The sequence below is a fragment of the Apteryx mantelli genome, chromosome Z, assembly GCF_036417845.1.
Source record: "Apteryx mantelli isolate bAptMan1 chromosome Z, bAptMan1.hap1, whole genome shotgun sequence".
Classification (NCBI taxonomy): domain Eukaryota; kingdom Metazoa; phylum Chordata; class Aves; order Apterygiformes; family Apterygidae; genus Apteryx; species Apteryx mantelli.
This window is the reverse complement of record NC_090020.1, coordinates 83,379,146-83,401,845: the sequence shown is the minus strand read 5'-3', so window position 1 is coordinate 83,401,845 and position 22,700 is coordinate 83,379,146. Positions and strand designations below refer to the sequence as shown.

Here is a 22,700-nt window from a genome sequence, read left to right as displayed (position 1 = left end):
TGAGCACTTGCTTGCCTTCAACCTCCCAAATTGGAATTACGCCCCCTTCCAGAACACGGTACCCGAAGGTGGCAGCAGCTGGAGCTACAACTTAGGTTTGTGTCTGAGGAAGAGTGGGGAAACGAGGTGTGAAGAGTAGCTTGATAGGCGAGTAGTGGGCTTTTCTGATGTTGAAAAAAATGTGTGAGCGTCAGCTGAAAATCACTCTAACAGGGATTCATGAGCAAATTTGGAGAAGATACTTCCGTTGTTTAATATTTTTAGATCATGAATTGTGCATTGAGAAGCAGAAAACTTGTTCATTCCGTCTTTGAGAATTAAGGATTTAGAAAGCAAATAGGCAGAATAGGTCAGAGAGCTAGGAATATAGTCTGCATCAGTGTGACTCTTTAAAAGGACTCAGCATCCATATCCTTTTATACTAGTGTGATAACGTAAGAGGGGATGTAGATGTGGATTTTTTTTTTTGCTTTAACTCTTCCTCAATTCAATAAGAGAAGACCCTTTTATGGTCTCTTAAAAACGTGCTCAAGTACTATTTTGAAATATAAAACGCCGCATGTGCTGTGCGTGCATCCAAACACAGCGTAGTGCCTTTGAAGTGTTTGAGGAAGGTGGTGCATGTGCTTCGCCTGGATTCTGTTTCATGGTGTGTCCTCTTGTGTATGTTTTGGATAGAGGCTCTTTTCTTCTCCGAATGTTGAAGTGTACCGTGACAGTGTAGCTTTTCCAAATTTGCATGGTTTAATTATACTGTCTTTACAATTGTCCTCCTGGTTGGATACTTTAAACTGTTGAACGAGTCCAACCTGGTTTTATTTCAGGTCAAGACTTCTAATTTTTCACATCCAGAAGAAGTAGAGAAGGAATGGATATATGCTGTGAATCCTTAATAGCAAAACATTATTGCTTCCCATCACTAATGGCCAAGTAGGATTCTGATACTAAAGCTGAATATTTATTTTTTGTTTTTTTCCAAATGCTAGTAAAGGGTATTCCCAGACATGTAGCGCAGCTGGCTTCTCTAGCACTGGGGGTCATTCGCTCCCTTCCTCCCCAAAGGCATAGTTACCTTTAGCTGTTTTTGAATTAAATAATTTCCAGCTGTCCATTAATAACTTCCTATGCACATTCTCCTCTTAGTATCTTAAAATAGTTGTCAGCATCTTGTTATGGTTCTCCCCTCCCCCCCCCCCCCATCGGGTATCCAGTGTTGTATTGTCTTGCGTTCTTCGGTCGATGTGTGAGAATTCTGGGAAGCTTCAGCTTATCCTTCCTCCCTCTGAGGATTACAATGCAGCTCGCCAAGCTTCTTAGGACCAAAGTGTAATGCGATATTAAGCCATCTGAATATAGCTGAATGAATGATTTGTACCCTTGCTTTCCTGCTGTCAGTTACAGGCGGTGCAACAAGTTGATTATATTCGTAACCGACGTGTGCCTTAATCCAGGAAATCTTGGTTGCGAGTCCTGTGTTAATCAATGACTTCAACCGCTATGGTTAAACCTCTTTTTCTTTCTCTCTTTTTCAGTACAGAGCAGTATTCAGAGGTTCCAAGAGAAGTTTTTTATCTTTGCTTTAACACCTCAGCAGGTCAGAGAAATCTGTATTTCCAGGTAAGTGGAAGGAGTGTGGCACTAGTGTAGATAACTATTTTTGCAAAGTTTCAGCAGAACAGGTTGTTTGTTGTGGTATGGTTTGTTTTGTGCGTCTATATGCATCCCATAAGCTTGCAGGTGTGGAGGAGTAATCCTCACAGAATTATACTGGGTAACAGGCTCTTTTCATCCAGAACTACTCTGCACAGAACTTATGTGCAGCTGGGGGTGATGCTGCACCACTAGGGAGTTAAAAATTACTCTGTTTTAAATAATTGTGGCTGTTGGGAGAGGTGGTAAGCTCTTCTTCCCTGTATGTTTCCTGGCTGGGTGAATGGAAAGCTGCTTTTGTCTTTTGTCCCAGGATTCGGGTTGTCATAAGAACTATGGTGTGAGCCGGAAGAATGCATGGGATTTGGTTCTTCCTGGCAGTGTCGTACTTTATTGTCGCTATAAACTCTTGATAGAAGATGATGGTCCTAAAGTTCTGCTTAACTTGCAGTAGCTAAAACAGTAGGGGCCTGTAAGACTTGTTCATAGCTTTATCTTAATTAAAAGGAAGGGGGAAAAAAAAAAGAACAAAGCTTAGTGATGTTGGGCCAGTTCTTCCTGTGTATGACTAGAATGTGAGATTTGCTGTCTAAATGGGTATTTCTCTTTTCCTTTCTTTGTCGCAGGGACTTCTTGCCAGGAGGCAGGAGAGATTACACAGTCCAAGTTCAGCTAAGGTATCTTCCTCAGTGTTCTCTTGTAACTTGGCTGATGTAATCAACGTCTTCATATATGTGAACCGTTTTGGATGTAGTGACGCTTGAAAATGACACCTCTTCTCTTTGGGGATATAGGTTATGCCTAGCGGAGACAAGCTGCCCTCAAGAAGATAATTACCCTAATAGTTTGTGTATTAAAGTAAATGGGAAGCTGTTTCCATTGCCGGTAAGCTTGTTTATTTGCCCTTGGTGGCTATTTGTCTTTTTTTTTCCTCCATGTAGTGTTAGCTTGCTTAAACTGTCAGCTCTTCATTTCTATTGCTAATTCCTCTAGCTGTTGCTGTTAGGCATATGATTTGTGCACTTGCTGTGCCAGTTTCCCATTACTAATATTAATCATGTTACAATCACTGCATGGCTTAATTGTATTTCAGCCGCTTGCAGCAAACCTGATCTGCAGTTAGGACAGGACAATGTCAAAAGAAAACGGTGTCTGCATAGGGGATTCTCCTTGTAGATCTTCGCACTGAGTTTATTTGGTGTGATTGACAGTTGCTCTTGCTGTTTGGGCTATCTGGGCTCATGTATTGGCTTGAGTCCCTCCTTGTTGTGAAGGAATAGGATCACCTTTTGTGTGCGTGTTTGCACGCTGTCATGTATCTGTCTAGTTAGACATGTTCATAGTGGAGATGAATGGAAAAATTCTAGGGTTCCCAGCAATGGCTGATGCCGGAGCTGAACGTCGTTAGCAGCTATAAGAAATTGCAGGATGGAAGAGTCTCACTTAATCTGCTGATGTATCTTGTTGTAAAAGTTAATATTTAGACAGGGTCACCCCAAGGTCTGAATATAGATGAAGAAGAAAGATGCTCATTTAAAAACAACCCCCCCCCCCAAAAAAAAAACAACCCAACAACTCTGAAATGGGTATCCCTGCCCTATAGAACAGGGGTTCTTTTGCAACCTGTTCTGAAGTAGTTCTGGAAGTTATAGAAGATGGAAGCAGATAGATGGAAGCACAGAGTTTTTCACCAGTATTGCTGGAAAGCACTGGGTGGGGAGAGGAGGTGGGAAGCCTTGTTATCAGAATGATTGCCTTCTCTGCAGCATGTCAGCTGTGTGGGATTTTTTTTCCCCTTTCTGCACCACTGAGACTCTTCTTGTTTCTGCTTTCCTTAACTTCCTATCCCTAACTTTTTTCCCCTTCTTCTTTAACCATTGCATCACTATCTTCTCTCTTTTCAGTGTGTAAGAGGGTCTCCTTTTCTTCTTTCATATGCTTTCTGGTCACTACTTTCTACAGACATAAATTAGGTTCTCTGTGATAACCTTGCAGGATTTCCTCTCTTCTGCCGATTACCTTCTCCTTTCTTTAAGCATCCCATCAAAAAGACATCCACAGGATAACATCAGACCCAATTCTATGTTTGCTGGTTCGGTCTCGCTAAAATAGCTTCTATCCTGCCGTGCTATGCTGTCCATTTTGTGTAACGTGTCAGTCTCAACAGAACTTGGCCATAAACTTGGATTCTTGCTTTGCTTTAGATCCGAATCCTACAGGGTCTTTCTGCATATCCCTAAAGAGGATTCTTTAATCTGTTCAGCAGAAACTTTCAATGAGAAGGTGAATAAATGACTCTTGTCTTGGAAATCTCCTCTCCTCGACTATGAGCTGAATGACAGATATAGCTTCAGCCTAAGTGCTGCTACAGACTTTTTTCTTTCCTGTTGATTTGGTCACAGTTTGCATCCCTCTGGTGGCTCCTCTTCTTTTGCAGGAAATGCAAGATACCATTTTTTTGCCTCAGAGACTACTGTTGTTTAACTCTGTTTGTTTTTCCAACTTGAAAAATCCTTAAATGGGCGCTGTTCTGGCTTTCCCAGGAAGAGCAGTTGATGCCTCTGTGGGTGTCTGAATTATCCTGTTACTCTAAGTTGCATCCTTACTTGCAGTGCTTATCCGAAACTTCAGGGAAATGCTGCCAGTGTGCCGATACTGCCGCAGGTTGTGCCAGCGTGCGTTACCATGGTGTTTCCTCGCACTCCAACAGCTATCTGTGTCCATCTCTTATAGTACTTGTTCTTACTTGAAAGAAATCGGTGTAGAGCCTTGTATGCTGGTGTCTCGGCCAGTAACACGGGTTTTGTGTGTAATGCACTACAGCAGCTGATTCTTCTGTCTAGTTCTCCTATGGCAAATGTAGGCAAAACGAAAACCAAAAGTCCAAAAAGCTTGCTTGTTTTTCTTCCCGGGGAGCCTCCATAGACCACTGTTGGCTTTCTCCTTTGAGAGAGACCTAAATCTGCCGAGGCAGGCTGGAAATGGCCATGTGGAAGAGCAATCAGACTTCCTTTTGATACCTGTCTGGCTACAACAGATTCCACCTGCCTTGACTATTAAAGTTCTTGCGAGAAGCATGGAAGACTTAAAGACCTAAGTAATTTTGGCATATGCTAACCCTAGAACTGGCGGGCTAACTAAACACTGCTAGACCATGCTGGTTGTGGTAGGCAAATAGGACACTCTTTATTGGAATCTCAAAAGCCCAAGGGGGAACGTTTTAATGTGTTCTAGGAACACAGGATCGCATCTGACCTCAAGATGATTGCTTTGTGGGAGAAAACTTCAAAAGCTTGACTGAAATGAAGCATATGAGTTGCCAAGTCTGTCTATTAATTAAAAAAAAAAAAAGTTGGAAAACATAAGGAAACTTTTTATTTGCCCTCTCTTGGGAGCAGAGTAGCCTCGGTCTGGAGACAAACAGTAAGGAACCTCTTGCTGCTGCCGGTATAGTTTGCATGAAAATATTCCCCTGAATATTGTGGGGGATGCTGTGTTTCTCCAGATAAGCTCATTAAAAGGAACCATGATAGAGAAAGGCCCGGCCCACTGCAGCGAAAACGATTGAGATTTATATTCCATAAAGTGCTGCAGCTGTCATGTCTGATTAAAGAAAGGGCAAATCATTCATTCTTTTAAACATGAGATTGTCAGCAGTCCTCATACATCTGCTGCCTCCACGTTCTGTGATAGAGCACATATGGAAAGATTCCTGATAGTAGCTATGTTGCTTGTCATCTGGGGCGAGACCCCCTTTTTAGAAAAACTCTTCAGCGACTGCTGTCCACCACTTTGGTCTGGTGGATCTTGCAGTGGAAGCCACGAGTCCTTGTTCTGTCACCGTGAGCAGTCACCCTATCTGAAGTTAAAGGGCAGTAGTGAGGCACAGCCAGGGGCTGGTGGTTGGGGTGGGGGGAAAAGTATGGATTAGCTGTAGAGCTGCTTTGGAAACTGAGGAAATTATATGGCAGCTATTGAGTCCTTCCTAGAATAAAGGCAGCAGTTACTCTGTAGTGAGTGGAAGAGGCCTGCAACAATTCTGAATTGGATTAAATGATGGTTATGTGGCCAGACAGAAGACCTGCATCTTCTGAGTCAGTGTTGCTTCTGTGCTGGCTCTGAAGGCAAGTACCTCAAAAGAGGAGAGTGGCTGGAAACTTCAGAAATAGTGACCTGGTGCTGTGTGAAGATATTCCTAAGGTTCCTTCTTGGAACTAGCAGTTCAGTGAAACCTCAAAGTTATCAACATTCCTAGTCTTTGAAATCAATTGAAACACCAAAGTATCCAAAACTGGAAGACAGAATTGGTTTCGCGCTGGGATGTCTGACCTGCTATTGAAAAAGCTGGTGTGGTACCTGTTCTGTGCTGGGCACTCTGAAGAGAAGCAGTCTGCAAGGAGTTCCTGATCAGGTTCCCACGGAAGTCAGAGATCACGCATCGGCTTGACCAGAACAGCAGTTTTCCGAATTGCTTTTATTTACGTGTCGTTAGATGGACGTGGTAACACATCCTGTGTGCCCTGTGGGAGAGCTGCTGATGAAATAACATATCAGCGATTGTCTGTTACTTCTGATTTTTATTTTCTGACTTCTTTTCCGGTAATTCTTTTTTCAAAGTGTTAGGTTATGAATGTGTGTTTTTTATTCTCTGTGTAAAACGATATACAAGTATACCTGTTTTTCAATATACCCTTTCTAGGAGAGTTTCTATCATGGAACAATACTGTCTTGAACTAAATGAAATCTGGCAGTCTGTAGTACTCCTGTGTGAGACATAGGGCTCTAATCTCTTACTGGCATCCTCTGTGATACACGATAAGATTTATTTTTTTTATTTTCTTGTAAGATGAGAGATGACTATTTTTTTCCCTCTCAAATGCACAGAACTAAGTCTATTGATAAGAGACATGGAAAAGAACAGTATGCGGTGGTTAAAGTGGTAAAAATCTGCTTTGTAAGCAAAAGATTTGACAGTGGCTCTTCCTCTTCGTCATCCATCTCCTTGATTAGCCAGGCTGGAAGAGGGGACTCCAGACTTTGTCTGCTTGAACTCAGAACAGAGTTTCTCAGAGTTCCTGTTACAGACTGGTTTGTTTTCATAATGACAGACACGGGACAAGATGAGTAAGCTGCAGTTAGGCCAGGTGCTTCTTTCCATGGCACAAGTGCTTTCTGCTCATGATATGTTTGAGGGTATATGCTTGTCTAGAAGCAGAAGGGAAGTGGATGGCTTCTAAATCAGGTTGCAAACATAGAAAATACAGCTACAGAGACAACCTGAGTGTGAAATTCTTCACCAAAGCCTAGAAAAAGCTGAGCAAACAATACCCAGTTTTTGTTTCTGTCAACAGTGGGGGGGGGAAAAAAGCCTCTCAGCTCTTAAATACACCTGGTATTCCAAGTGCAGCTCATCTTCAGGGAGCTGGCCAAAGTACAGATGACAGCTTGTTGCAAATGGGGCTAGGTATAGTTGGCACAAAGGCAAAGTGGAATCCTTACAGTAGTGTCTTTTCTTTTGAGTTAGCCCTTAGGCTCTGAAAGTCAAATAGTGACTATATCTAAAGAAGATGTGGAGCTTTTGGTATGAGACTGGATTGTGTTTTTTGAATAGAACTGCTGAATTCAAGCCTTCGGGGCTTGCTGTGCTTGCCTATCATGAAGGTTGTCCTAGCGGGGCTCTGATCTTTGAGGAGTGCGGGGTGGGGAGAGGACAAAGCATCACCATTGCTTTTTACTCTTACGGTAAACTTACCTGGACCAAAACTGTGTTCTTTTCCATTGTTTCAGCATTTCTGTAAAATCACTTTAAAAGCCCAAATGCTGTGAAATTGTGATTCATTTATGGTTTTGGTCTGTCAAAGACTGAGTGAGTGATGACTTCAGTATCCGGGCGAGAGAACCTCCAGGCTTACTTGGTTTCCACAACTCTGCCTAAAGCTAGCAAGTCTTTCAGCAGGGAGAGTTGGTAACGCTTTCACTGTCCTTTCTTCCCATAGGGATACGCTCCACCGCCAAAAAACGGAATTGAACAGAAGCGGCCTGGGCGCCCCTTGAACATAACATCTCTAGTTAGGTTGTCATCTGCAGTGCCAAACCAGATTTCCATTTCCTGGGCTTCTGAAATTGGAAAGGTAAACCGTGAATGTGGGCAGTAGTCCAAATAACCTCACCTAGCGTTCCCTTTCTCCCCGCTTCCTGATGTTGCTGGCAACACATGCCAATAGGTGTTTATTAATAAGTGGATGAAATTATTATGAATTCCAGGAAACGAGGTAAGCTCTAGAAGCATGATAGTTTATGATACATATGTAAAACTTCCCTGCAGCATTCACATGGAAGGGGAGTATAGATTCCCAGGTTCCTTTTAAGTACAAGAGTTTGATAAGTAGGTTTGCAATTGGGGATTGCCTGAAACGTATGAATGTGAACTGTGGGTGTTAAAGACCCTGAAATCTTTTGGAGGGATAAATGGTACCAAACAGTTGGGGCATGACAAAATAGCAAAAAGGAAGCTTTCTTTTTTTGGTAGCTTGATGGTGTAATAATATGAAAATAAGGTTATGTAGCCGTATCTTCAAAGGCATGTTTCTCAACATCTGTTGGGGCAGGCTTTTTAAAAGGACCAGATGTGCGAAGGCTGTGGGAGTGTGGGTGCAGACATTTATTTCTGGGTGTTTCTATTTTCTAATCAAATGATAGTAAGTAACTTTACAAAACCAAATTTAGCTTCATAAGAAGAACTGGTTAATAGGTATTTCTATCTTTTATTCTTTTGAAATTCTCCCCCCTGCTGCTGCCCCCGAAAATGGCCTGAGCTGATTAAAACTACACTTGTAAATGAACCAAAACACAGGTGAAACTTCCAGCTCAGAAAGCTTTTAAATGGCAGGTTGTGGGGAGGATTTATTGGGTAGGTATCAGGCTGTTAGCGTCAGCTGTCCCTGGGCTTGATGGGCCTTGGACATGCTTGATCAGACTCCGCTTGTGCTTGCGTTTGCAGTGTAGGATATCTGAGCAACATGTCCTTTATGACAAACTGAGCGTATTCCCGTAAGGTGTTGGGTGACTTGAAAGGGGGAGCGGGCTCCTAAAGTGCAGATGGGGGGGGGGAATGGAGAGTTGAGGGGAAAAAAAATCAAAGCCTGTTTATAATGCAATTCTAAACTTCACGGAGAGCTGCAGTGGGGGAAACGCGTGCTGGAGTTCAGGTGGTAGGAGGCAGAGAAGGGGGTGGTGACTGAAATGTGATACGCATTGCTTTCTGGGGCCTGTAGATGAACTGCTTTTGGAAATGTAAAGTTGCTAATCGGAGTTTAAAAGGAATTAGTCTTTAAAATGGCTGAATGACTGCTGAGACACTCCTCCCCCATGGTTTAATAGGGAGAGAAGGCAGTGAGGATTTTTTTAGTTCTTTGATTTTAAGTAGTAGTTCCTTGCAGCTGTTGCTAAATAATGGATTACGTATTCTTCAGTCTCTGGCTATTTTTGTAGGTCTTTCTGGACTCAATTATCAAAAGAGCCTTTGATTAAACAAAAAAGTGGAAGGAAAGCTATATGAACTGGGCATATGTTTCAAAGTGAGACTAGCATGAACCTATTATGATATATATGTATGAACAAACTGGAGCTTTAAAAAAAGGGGAGAAAGTTAATGTTCAAAAAGGGAATGAAGGGCAGTGCTGACAGCAAAGCTTCTCTAAAACAGAGGGGGTGTGTGTGAAAAAGATCTAAGCGATTGCCTACTGATCGTGAGGCATGAGAGCCTTGAAATGACTGCAGAAGGTGTGTGTGGTCTTAGCCTTTTCCTGCTGTCCCCGTGCTCTCTCCCTCCCCTGCTTCTGCCAAAATAGATTCCCATGCAAGCAAATAAATTGGTGGTTGTCCCATCATTTCCTCCTGCGCCGAGAAGCGAGTTCTTTGGTTCAAGGTTGATGCTCTGTTCTGAGTAACAGCGTGCGTGTAGTGAGCCTTCACTCTTCGTTTAAATGAAGTCACGAAGCAGGGATGGTGTGGAGCGTCCGCAGGCTCACCTGGCGAGGGGTTCTTGGCACGTGTTTGACTGGTTCCTAGGTGTGTCCATAAAATGTTCAGAGTGCTCGAGTACTTCGGTACAGCTAAGTAGTAAGTGTTCAGCAATCCCTCCTTGCGCTTGGTGGTCAGTTCGGGCTGTTGTGATAGAGGTCCTGCTTGCCTGAGAGATCACTCGCGGCTGTTGCGGGAGGTCAGGATTGCGCTGGTGGTGACACCTGACTGATAGAGCAGAGCTGCTGAGCAAAGGAGGCATAAATCCAATGGAGCTGGTCAGGCTTGATTCGAGATTTCATTCTCTAGGCAATAAACAGTGCAATATATGGCCCTTCTTTTAAAACAAAACAAGAGTGGTTTCATGTGTACATTAGTACCTATATCTGCTGATCTAGGTAAGAACTGTTTTTCCTACGGTGGCTAAGGAGGAGCATGGCAGTAGCTGTTCCTGTGCTTACAATTCTTGGGTGGTACCCGGATATTATAGGAGCCATAGGAAGATGGCTGGTAGGAGATGGAAATAGGGGATCGCAGGTTGCATTTGTTTTAATGATGAAACCATTATTATTCTGCAGTAGTGGGACTGGCAGAGTCACCTCTCCGTTAGCAACCTTGAAGAGAGCGTGAACACTGCACAAAGGAAGCTGGCAAGCGGCATAAATTGGGGCCTAGTAGTAAACACTAGGGAATACAGCCAGCCTGGGAGGAGAGGATATGGCGTAACTAAGCTTGGCTTAAAAGTGGAGAGCAAGCTACAGAAAAAGATTGCAGTACAAAGGAATGGGTGCAGTTTTGTGCCACGTGAAGGTGTTGCGCGTGCACCTGAAAAAGCGTTCATCTCTCCTTTACAACACGTAGTTGTCTCTAAGCTCCCCAATACCAGAACAATACTGACAAAAAGGAAGGATTTAAGAGACAAACGTGAAAAGTTTTTTTGTTTTTTTTTTTTTTTTAAAGGCCACATGCATAAGAAGGTGAGTCTCCAAGTCCTCTTTTCAAGAAAAGCCCAGGTTGTTTCTTAGTTAGGTCACAACTGGAGCAAGACTATAATTGGACTTGGTTAGCAGAAGAATTCTGGCAGAGTCTTGGACTCTTTCACAGCAGTGAAGTCACCTGTTAATGCTATTCAAAAACAGCTATCAAGCAAAAAACTGGCACAGTTTTGTTTTTACTGTATGCTAGGACTTTTGTAAACACTGAGCTGTTGTAGTGGTAGTGTGTTAAATAACTTTTCATCTTTAATTGCTTTTTTTGTAGAATTACTCCATGTCTGTGTATCTCGTTCGTCAGCTTACTTCAGCTATGCTTTTGCAGAGGTTAAAAATGAAAGGTATCAGAAACCCTGATCATTCCAGAGCGCTAAGTAAGTCGAATCAATTTTCCTGTTTGTACTTCTTGAGGGCAGTTGTAGCTCTTTAGAACTGGTAACACGCAGCAGACTTGCAGCAGTTTGGGGATGGGGGGTGGAAAAAAGCCCCTGCCCAGAGTAGATCAAAGGTTCCCTTGCTGTCACTGAGCTGTTACGCACTGATTCACGGTAGGTCCCTGCGCTAGTAGGCACACCCAGAGACTACATCGAGGTGTTCTCGCAGGAATGTGGGGAACACCACTTGCTGTGGAGGGCTGTAAGATGCAAAAAGATGTCCTAAATATCTGTATTTTCTTCACTTGCGAGTGATGCTGCTGTTCCTGTCTTTGTACCTCACTCACTGATAACTACTCTCTTATTTATCTCCTTCTATGTTGGGTTGAGTCTGCTCTACTAACTGTTGTGGCTCTTAGCGCGTCTGCCACACATCAAAACAGTCTTACTAAGCGCCATGTTTGCTGGTTGCCTTGAAATAGTGAAACTACTGTTACTTAGTATTTGCTATGAACTAGTTTCCTAGATGCTTAATTTTTTAGGTAGCTGGAAACGAAGTTTGTATACTGGAGAATCAAGAATAGCATTTTAAATAATGGGGGTGTCTGTGTGTAACTTCTTAATTTATTTTAATAGTTAAAGAAAAACTAACTGCAGATCCTGATAGTGAGATTGCCACAACCAGTCTGCGGGTATCTTTGATGTGTCCTGTAAGTAAAGCTGGAAATTACTATATACAGATCTATGTTTTCATCTTCAGTGTGGAACTGGGCTGATTTCAAAAGGCCCTGCTTTTCCAACTGTTAAATGGCTTTTGTTTCTTAAATATAAAATACGGGGGGAGAAGGGTGCATATACAAGCACCTGGTTGCAGCAGCATTCAGCCAACTGTGATTTAGAACTATGAATGCCTCAACTTTAACACAGTCAGAATCAAGTTGCTATTTACATGTGTATTGAGATTTTTAAAAGGAGTAATCGGGCAGTACTGAGGCATTGAGACTATCTGGACAGGGTGATGGAATAATTGAAGGGCACAGTGAGAAATAAAACTCAGATCTCTTATACTGCCAGTGACCGTAAAGAAAAATAAACTGATCAACTTGTAACAAGGAAAGGCTGCCTTGATTTCTCTTCCCAAGTAGAAACTGGTCTTATGTTTGTGACTGGTCTGTTAAGTCATGTGTTTAAAATAGTTATAATGCCAGTCTGTGTCGAAATTTAACTGGAGCTCCCAAAAACCCTTTGAAATACTTGGCTAAAAGGAAATGATAAAGTGGGCGCTGCAATAGCTTAGTAGCAAAAATAAAATCCTAGCAATAATATTGATAGAAGGCTAGTGCAGACTGCTGCAGTCTTTGAAATGTTTCTGGTGGATCCCAACTCCCTGGTAAAAACTTTGAGGACTGCTTTACTGTTCCTCAGAGCACACTGCGTACTTTGGTAGGGTGGGCTGGCAGGCAAAGGCCTGCACCTTGGGTACCTCCGTAGTGAGAAGAGACTGCGCCTCCCTGCGTGTGTCTGGTTTCGTTGTTAGCCATCAAGGCCTACTTAGCTTCCTGCTGTTTTGACGCTCTTTTAATGCATCTTCTGCAGCTGGGGAAAATGAGACTGACAATCCCATGCCGGGCTGTTACTTGCACGCACCTGCAATGTTTTGATGCTGCTCTTTATCTTCAAATGAATGAAAAGAAGCCTACCTGGATTTGTCCCGTCTGTGACAAAAAGGCAGCTTATGAGAGCCTAATATTAGATGGGTAAGAGACTGGGTCTGCAGATTACAGAATTTATTTTTGTGAAGTTTTTCCACAATGTACTTGATAGTTACTGTTGAGACTTGAGATTTAGCCATTTCTAACTATTTTCTTTCTCAAAATATGTTAGGCTGGAAGCAACCATTAGAATCCTTTAGTTACTATTCCTGTGTAACAAAGTAGGTAAACTCATCTCCTAACAGCATCATTAAGCTTTTGACATACAGCCAGTCTCCTTCGGAGAAATCTACATATGACATCTAGGGATGAGATAGTCTCCCTCTTACACAAACCTATCGCTGTGAAGCTTTTAGACTTAAGTTTTAACTCATACAGCATGTCCAACTTGGTTTAAAAGCTGATGATTTCTACTTCTGTACAGAAGTCTGTGAATTGCAATAATGTTTGAGCTGAATATGGGTACATTGCCCATGGACTTCCGCAAAGACTGATTGGAGTTCTTCAGGTAAGGTGAACTAGGAGAAGAGTACATATGCCATGGTTCAGAGTTCCTCATAATTAGCTTTTCAGCTGTTTTTCATTTAGCAAAAGACTGGAATCAAAATCAAAGCAACTTAACTTTTATTTTTCAGGCTCTTTATGGAAATCCTAAATGAATGTTCAGATGTGGATGAGATTAAATTCCAAGAAGATGGTTCCTGGTGTCCTATGAGGCCTAAGAAAGAAGCCGTGAAAGTCTCCAGTCCACAGTGCGCCAAAATAGAAAGTATGTGCATCTGGGTACTGGTTGCAAACCCACAAAAAAAGCTTGATGTCTTGAAGACTTTGTTGTAGTCAGGATAATATGTACAGATAATGTTTTGCAGGGTGTGTGTGTTAACAGTTCTCACCCTTTCATTTAAACTAAAAAAGGGTCCTATGTCTAAAAGTGTGTGTTTTTTTGTTTTTTATAATAACACTTCAGAAAATATAAGCTTGCGCTTTTTTTAAAGGTCCTTAAACTGATAAGTGAAGGTTAAAGCTTGTGCTTACTGCTCTTGACATGACACAGTGCTACTAGTAAAACTGTTCCTGGACCCTGACTTCCTCTGTAGTGACCAGGAAGACTAGCTAAAATAGGATTTGGGAGATTTGGTTCTGTTGTGGATCGAAACTGCTGCTGTCAACAGCCTTTAAGCAATAGTGACATTTTACGTTCTTGTTTAGGTTCCAGTGTTGTTAGCAAACCATGTGCTGTGACCGTGGCCAATGAAGTAAACAAGAAGAAAGTTGATGTTATTGACTTGACAATAGAAAGCTCTTCTGATGAAGAGGAAGATCCTCCTGCCAAAAGGAAGTGCATATTTATGTCTGAAACACAAGGAAGCCCAACCAAAGGGTTTGTCAATTTTAAAGTTAGTTGTTATTCTGTAATGTCTCAGATAAACTGATGTGTATACCAATGGACTTGTAGTCTCTCTTTGGGATCCAGCTCCACATTTCCAGAGGAGAATTTTTAGGCCTCTCCTTGCAGAAGGTTGTATTGATACAGTACCTTTGTACAGGCAAAACATTATTAAATAGTTTTTCATCTCACTAAAGGCTTGCACTGACTGTTGCTGTGTTTGCAGGAATGTTTTCCCTAGAAAAGGAAACAGATTAAACTAATAGAGTATTCTCTTGAGAAAGCTGATTATCCCTAGTGCAGAAGCCTTATGCATTCTTGCGAAGTTAGTGTTGTTGTAAAGGCTTTTCCACTGTCTCTAACGCCCTTTATTTGCTCTGGCTGCCAGGAACTAGGCTGTGTTGCATGTTTCATCCATCCTATCAGTCTTGGAAGGGAGGCACGCTGATGTTTTGAATCAAGACGCAAGTTTTTCCTTCATCTCCCTGTAAACTTTGGAGTGTCTTGGCCATGGTAATCAGCTGTGGTTATCAGTCAGTCCTGTGCCTTTGGTTAGCATAACGAACCTCCCAAGCCCTCTGTAACCAACTTCGTCTTTGTAGTCGAGTCTGACTCTAAGACTCTGACTCCTCTAGGGCTGACTAGCTTCTTTACTGTTGTCTTCTGTCCCGATTCTGTACAACTTGGCTGCGGTCGCTGCTTGTGGCTTTCTGTGAAGCTGTTGCTGTTACCCCATAGGGTGTAAGAGACCTGCAGGGCACACAACCAACGCAGCAGGGAGACAGGGACACTTGTTAGGCTCCCCGGCAGTCAAAGGTCCACAGGGGAATCCAAGTGTCAGCCTTTAGCGATGGCTCACTGGTTAGTCCTGCCTGCATGTGTGAGGTGTGTGTCTGTCTCTCAGCATAGTGGCTTGTGTCTTTTTATTAAAATGATAATAAACCTTCTGTTTTGCCACCTCTTGAAGTGGTGAGCAGGTGCACTGCGTCTCTAGTTCACAGGAATGTGTGGTCTTTGGCAAGCAAATAGTTGGTGGTCTTCAACAATTTTCAGCAGTGATACTTGAAATGCTGTTGCTTGTTGTGAGGACTGTGGAGGAGTCCTTCTGCAAGAGACTTTCTTATTTTTATAAGACAAAATAGCTACAAATACCACATCTGTTAATGAAGTTTCAGAAGGCACCAAGACTTCCTTCCATAATACTGCTCCTGGGTTTGTGTGAGATGGCTACCTGCAACTATAACTGTAGAAGGACTGAGTTTTCTTGTATATCTGTTACTGATGTTTTTTTTTTTTTCTTATTGAGTATGAAAATGACGTTTTCATTCTTCAAATGTAAGCCTAAGACAGGCTTTTGGTGAATAGCTCATCTCCTGTAAACAATGTTGCCTGAACACTAGTCTTTGCAAAATTGTGGGGTGTCCTCCTGTAGGCAGAGGCAACATAGGCTGAAGTGCTTTAGAAGGGAGGGTCCAAAATGTGGCTCCTGCAATCAGAAGTAGCCAAATGCATCAATGCAGCAGTCTGGGAAGGAAGGCATGATAAAACTCGCTGCTGGTGGGCCGAAGGGAGGGACACCGAACAGCTGCGAGCGGGACTCCTTGGTGTTTCCACCTGGATTGGGAGCTGATGAAAGACTTATGTAAATGGCCGAGTGCCTGAATGCCTATGATGTATCCCACAGCAGTGCGGCTAAACATCAGACAAAAGGTGGGGATACAGCCGGGTTTTACTGGTGGTGTGCTCCTAGAGAGCCGACCTTCAGCCTGGGCTCGGGCTGCAAGTAGAGATGGGTTTGATATTTAACTCTGTGTTAGTAATCTGTGCTCCAGGGGCTGAATAATAATGGTCAGTCGCATCCTTGGCGTGACAGGTTAGCACTGAGGAACAGTTATGTGGAGAACTTTAAACAAGTGCCCTCCTCCTGGCTCCGGCTATCAGCCCATCCCTCCCAGGGTACTCTACAAGTACAAATATCCATTTCTGTTCCTGGACGGTAGAGTGTTATAAATGACTCCAGCACTGTACTTTGTTTTAATGCCAACTTGCTCTTATGTCACAGCTGCTGTTGAGAGCCAAGATACGGTCATGTTATAATGAAGACTGTTATCAAAGAGGAAATTAGAGTGGAGTACTGTGTAGTGAGTAGCCACGCTATAGTTGTGTTGTAACATAGTGACCTTGTGAATGAGAGTGCACAGCGGTGCATAATTTCTCTCCTGTAACTAACGGCCAGGTTGTTTGTAATTTCCCATGCTGTTTAAAACAGGGTTCTCATGTATCAGCCATCTACTGTAAGAGTGCCCAGTGTGACAACGGTTGATGCTGCTGCTATTCCTCCTTCATTAACAGACTACCCAGTACCATTCCATCATCCACCAATATCCAGTATTTCATCGGACTTGCCAGGTAGGTGGTGCCTATTTTTAATGCCTATTCTGACAGCCTTATTAATTTGTGGGGTGGGTAAAAATTGAGGGATTAACTCTTTTAATGGAACAAGACTATATGAAGTACTAGACTAATGCAGTGTCTAGACGAGTCTAGTAAAGGCAGGTTATCTGACCGTCTCTTCAGTCTCAGATTGCTCTTCAAATCTCTGGTGTCAAAAACGTTGCTTCTGGGCTATACCCTCGAATTGGCATTTTGGTGTGGCAGCCAGAAATGCTTTTTGCTGTATTCAGTTAGACTTTATATGAACATCTGATTGTTACATGTCATAAATTTGAGGGAGAGTAGCTGCTTATTTTTGTTATAGAACTGGCACTAACTCATCCAGACCCTAGATATAGAGAAATTCTGCTAGCTGATTCTAGTGGTGGTCTCTGTCTAGACTGTATGAAAAAGCTTAAGGTGAGCTACAATATGTAAGCTGACCTCTATTGACTTTCTTTACCTAGACATACCCTAAATGCCTATGATGTATTCTTCAACACTGCTGCTAAATATCAGACAAAAGGTGGGGATACTGATTTTCTATCCTGGCTCCTTCAAAAGAACATTGTAGATAGGGACTCTGGGGTTTTCCACCAGCTTTAATGAACCCAGAGCCTAGGAAATGATGACTTGACAACAGGCGTCAAACTGGACCTCGTGTAGTTCCCTTGCCCTTGTTCCATTGCCTGTCTCCATTTCTCCTCAGCAACACCTCTGGCTTCTTTCCTCATCTTTCAGCATCAGTTTGGCTATGAGATGGATGTCATTCCCTTCGTTCCTCTGCCCTCTTTAGTTCCCTTTCTGCTCCCTCCCTCCACTTCTTGTCAAGAAACCCATTGTCTTCCGAAATTGGACAGGAGAGTAAGCTGAAGTCTAGAACAATCTTGTTCATCTCTCTTACCTGAAGCTCTAGAATGTTTTGGAACACAAGGAGCTGTGAATTCTGTAAAAGCAGCTGAGTTTAAATCTCCCTTAAAAACTTTCTCTTATGGAGGAGGAAGAGAGATGCTGCTGTCCAGAACAGATTTGACAGTGAGGGGAGAGGGAGGGAGTAGGTTTATCACTTTTCTGTTGACATGGCCAACGAGGCCAAGATCTAGAAACAAAGCAAAGGCTATGATTTCTCATTGTCTTCATATTCTTAAACACTGTGCCCTAAATGCTTACACATTAGTGGTGCCTAATACAGATGCTAGTTGTCACTGCTCTTGGAGGATATACCTTGAACTACTTGTAGTTTCCTCTTCTTCATTCCTTTTATTTGTCTAGACACAAAACGGGGATGATATTAGAAATGTTTCCTTATTGGCTGCCCATGGGTGGAGGAAGAGACCTGCTGCTTGTTTTTGGACTTGTGCATGTTGTGACTTTACTTCATTCCAGCATCTTTAATGTGATGACACTCTTCATGTCCCAGTTTGGCCAAGTCAGGTACAATATGCAGTGAAACTTGCATTATGAACCAACAGCTCCAACTGGCAACCTCCATCTAAGCAACCATATTGAACCACCCTGCAATATCCAGTGAATAATACATCATTATGTCATTTTCATTCTTAAAAAGAGCCACTTGTACTAGATAATTCTTTTGCTGCTGCCTGAAGTAGTCCTTGAGAGTGGTGTGACAGTGGTATACTTCATTTAGAAACTGTAACAAATGCAAAATCTATTCTACAACAACAAAGTTCCTTAAAATTGTATCACCGCTAAATGAACAGAAGAAAGACACATTAATTATCCTTCTTTTCTTTCTAGGTCTGGATTTTCTTTCACTAATCCCAGTTGATTCACAGGTATGTTTCTGAACTGCAGTGGGGCTTAATTTTTAAATCTGTTTTTCACAACATGCTGTCTTCAGTAACTATCAGGAAGCTGCCATCATCCATATCATGTTTGCAGTCCACTTGGTTAGACCTAACCACAGAGCAGAAAAACATACATTTTCCCCAAGCAGAGTTGGCAATAGAGTAAGGATGCGTTCAGGGAAGATGCAGTTTATCTTCACTGTAATAAATCCAGGCACAAGAAAATCTCTTCACCAGTGGTTTGCCTTACTAAAGCAGATACTTGCATAGCACTGACTTGGATACAACCATTGTGACTTTTGTGCTCTTAGTTTATACTGTATATCTGAAAGCTAGGCTTTGGATTATATGGAAATGTCCTAAGTCAAAAGTAACTAATTGGTGCCTTTTCTGTCCCAGAAACACAAACTTTAAATTACAAAGTTAGGAAAAATGATTCTTAGTGTAACTAGATTCTCACACAGACACCTTCAAGAAAGGGCAATATTGGCTCTGTAACTAAGACAGCAGGATCTGAAGCTGACCCTCTATTTCCTCTCTGGGTCTGTCACTAGAAAACAGCAGTAATGGGACTTTACTGTAGAGCTGACATTCTGGTACTTTAAAGGATGAACTTTATCCTTTTTCTTTCCACTTACTGCATCTTGCAATATTCTGTGCCTGACCTTGAGATCTGAGCTGCCCAAGTGGGAATACCAGAAGTCTGTTCATTTGGAGACTTCAGAAGAAAGTATGGTGCTACAAAGTGTCCATCTTAGACAGTTCAGACAGTTCAGGCTCAGTTTCAAACATATATGATTCCAAACATATATATTCTAAGATTGGAATCCACAAGGTAAGAGAAATTAAGATGTGTTGAACTACATGTAGGGGGGGTGTCTTATATTAGATTCTCCTCTTCCGTGATGCTTGGCACCCTTTTTCAGTTTCTAAATACTTGTGGTGTTCAGCTTTATTTTGAAAAAGCTTGTCTTCCATTTTAGGACATTTTAATAATAAATTTTTTATCAGACTTGCAGCTTATTTGTCACTGGCAAAATGTTTAGAGGCCTGCATGCATCATTGCTGGTGATGACACATGCTGTGAAAGTGGTGACTAGTACAGCTGCTGCCATTTCAGAAGATGAAGTTATTCTGACCTCTGTTGAATTAGCAAAGAGTATTGTGTTACCTTTCAGGATGAAAGGAGCCTGAAATATATATTTGTGCCCTGCAACAATGAGGAGCGCAGACAGTCCACAAATGCTTCTTTTTATTTATTTTTTTAATGGTGATCATTGTGGTCATGATGGTGTTTCCTTATGTGCCAGTAAATGCTCAAGCTGACCACTTATTAGAGAAGGGGGAAGAGGAGGAAGAAAGGTGGTGACTACCATCTCTGCTTGCTTACTTGCTGGTTTGCAGAACTCTGGTTCTTACCATGCATGTTTTAGTGAGATTCTGCTAGTAACTTGTTTTGTGCTTGTTGTAGGGAAGATGTATCTTCAGAGCATACATTTCCCTTGTGCAGTTAGTCTCTTCATTCTTCATTGTTTGTTTCAAGCAGTACTGTCCTCCTATGTTTTTGGATAGTCTCACCTCAACCTTAACAAGCAGCACGCCTGGCAGCATCATCACATCAACCAGTCACCACGAGAGCAGCACTCACGTTAGCTCCTCGAGCAGGAGCGAGACTGGAGTTATAACCAGCAGCGGAGGCAGCGCTCCTGACATCATCTCACTGGACTGAAACAAGGGGCAGCAGGGGACTCCAGGAGAAACGGCACAGAGCTGCTTGTTGTGTCTCTGGAACTGCAGTGTCTTGGAAGTTATTCCGATATTTATTGAAAAGATTTGCCTTCTGGAAAATGGAGTAAATTCATCTACACTAGGAACAGAAGTGATTAGAATTTTTTTTTTCTTGCTCATTAAATAGCTGGTAGAGAAAAGGCCCCTTCAGAACCTGCTTTTACCCTTTTGGCTTGTTCTGGGGAAACTGACTTTTTGTTGCTGGATGGAGTCCAAGAATGGTTTTTAATTTTGTTGTCAAAACAGCAATAATGTTAAAACAAAACACAAAAACACAGACTTTTTTTAATTAAAAAAGGCACTTAACTATTCTAGAACAACAGCAACCTGGACAAAGGTGCAGAAGTGTATGCATTGGTGAATTTTTAATACTTTCAACTGGGGCCTGTAATAAACTTCATTTAAGACAATGAAGCTTTGTGAAATAGCCATGACTTGTGTTTTGTACTTCTCTTGCTCCCTTCTTCCTCCTGACCTGGAAGGTAGGGGAAGCCTCTGTAAATGCATTGGCTTTTTTCTTGATTTCACGTTCACAAATGCAACAAAATCCTAAACTGACTTCTTCCTCTTAATGTTCTTTGGGCTGGGAAGGGGACAAGCTATCTATGCAAACCCTGCATTATACAAACTGTGCGCTGTCACTCCACAACTATGACACACAACCCCCAAAATTCCCCCTCTGCACCCCTGAGCTATAGCTGACTCTCTGGCCTGACCACTTTAAGAGGTGATAAGAAAGAACTATTTGGATTGTAGAGTCCTTGTTGGTCCTTACTGTAAATGCCAGCCCCCATCAGATGATAAACTGAAGTGCATGCTTTGTATGGCAGCTGTGAGGACACAAAGTCTCTCTCGTACTTTATCCACTGCAGGATTGTTTTCTAGGATGTTCTGCCCATGGCTTCCGTCACTTCAGTAACTGCTGTGTCCTGTCTGGGAATACTGCAGTTTGACTTGCTGTAGTGGAGACTTGTCTTTTTGGAAGACAAATGCTGTAGGTGCATGCTCTTCCCGCCTAACTAGAACTACATGTTTAGGGTTTAGCAACATGTTGTCCTGTATTACGCAGCCATCGAATCATGGCTTTTCTAATCAGACTGAAATAACTTCCTCCTATTTTAATACTCTGAATCTGCTGCTTTGTTCTGTGTATGCAGTGTTTCCCCACACATGCATGCACACATTTCTAGGGATAACCTCCTCAGGGCTGTACACAGAAGAGGTGACAGACCAGGAAAATCAAATCATTTCCATAGAGCTGGAATAATGGTATTGTCTATATATGTTGACATAGCAACTTTTCCAAGTGTTGTGTTTCCGTTGAGTAACTGTATTTGAAATTACTCTTTCCCTAGCTACCAGCTTTCAGTTTTCTCCAATCTTGTGTTCCTTTTTTTTTTTTATTTCTTTAGTCTGAGATGTTTGGTGCTTTTTGCCTACTGTTACAGTATTTGAACTAAGTACATAGATAAGAACTCTTGAAGCAGGATGTATTGTAACTTTTGTCTGCCCTGTACTCCCATCCTGGATGCTGCATTACTGTTCCTCATTGCCTTTTTTTGTACAACCTTTCACACCAGTCTTCAATTCACCTGTTGGTCTTAATATTGCACCTACCCTTTGTTCTCTTTCCCTCATCTGTTACTTTTTTTTTTCTACCTATTAAAAGGCTCAGTTTTTTAGCATGATTTATTTCTAATAAAGCCATGCTACTCATGAGGTTTTCTGCCTAATGGCCTGCAGCTGATCAGCGCTTTCTGCATCACACTTGTGCAGTAACTTGAACAGGAAGAGTGCTGAGAGGTTCAAAAGCCATTCTAAATAAAGTGTTTAAAAGGGGTATGGTACTGAAGATGCTGTTTGTACGACTAATCACAGCGTGTGACACAGGCAATTGCTGAACTGCCTGAAGGGATGTAACTATGTCTCTCATGTCCTAAGAAAAGAAACTTTTCTGACTTACAAGTGCTCTAAAACAGTCCTGGTATTATAAAATACATAAAATATGACTGAAATTTTACTAAGCAAGTTAACTACGGTACCCTGCTAGTGGTTACTTAAGATGCCTAAGGTGTGGGCCCCCAGCCATCTGGGGCACAACTTCAGCAGCTGTCAATAGCCTTACACCTTCCAGACCTATGACAGCAGTGGCAGAAGCAGATTTATGGGTCTTGAGCCCTTCTTCCTTTCAGGAGACAGATTTTTTTCATAGGTTGCAGCATGAGGTAAGTGTTAAGGTAAACAATGTAATTCTATTGCTACACTGATGTACACAGAGGAAGTATTTATTAGTCTTGTGTAATCCACTTGATTTTGTAGATGATGTGCACATCAAGTGCTTTGAGTACTGCCATGCAGCCCCATCACCCATTTGCTAAACCTTCTTCCAGAAGATAACCAAGAACTTGAGCAATGGTGGGTAGAAAGGGGAGGGGAGTCAGGATTTAATCAAGGCCTCTATCACTCCAGCTGTGCTCCCTACCTTGAGCAAGCCCATCCATTGTATCTGGATGAATTAACATTGCTTTAGGAAA

The 22,700-nt window shown here is 42.2% G+C and overlaps 1 protein-coding gene across 6 annotated transcripts in view; it reads left to right on the top strand.

Moving 5' to 3' along the window:
• Positions 1-21,854, top strand: part of PIAS2 (protein inhibitor of activated STAT 2) — a 32,502-nt gene extending 10,648 nt beyond the window's left edge. For 3 of the 6 annotated variants that reach the window (XM_067315287.1, XM_067315285.1, XM_067315282.1), the window contains exons 3-14: positions 1,533-1,617; positions 2,277-2,327; positions 2,445-2,535; positions 7,647-7,781; positions 10,933-11,038; positions 11,675-11,748; positions 12,635-12,795; positions 13,386-13,519; positions 13,960-14,131; positions 16,407-16,546; positions 18,329-18,366; positions 19,922-21,854. In XM_067315287.1, coding sequence (XP_067171388.1) covers positions 1,533-1,617; positions 2,277-2,327; positions 2,445-2,535; positions 7,647-7,781; positions 10,933-11,038; positions 11,675-11,748; positions 12,635-12,795; positions 13,386-13,519; positions 13,960-14,131; positions 16,407-16,546; positions 18,329-18,366; positions 19,922-20,107 — 1,373 coding nt within the window. In that variant the 3' untranslated portion in view covers positions 20,108-21,854. The remainder of the gene's footprint in view (positions 1-1,532; positions 1,618-2,276; positions 2,328-2,444; positions 2,536-7,646; positions 7,782-10,932; positions 11,039-11,674; positions 11,749-12,634; positions 12,796-13,385; positions 13,520-13,959; positions 14,132-16,406; positions 16,547-18,328; positions 18,367-19,921) is intronic. The other 3 variants (XM_067315286.1, XM_067315283.1, XM_067315284.1) reach the window with 2 other exon arrangements.
• The last annotated feature ends 846 nt before the right edge of the window (positions 21,855-22,700 follow it).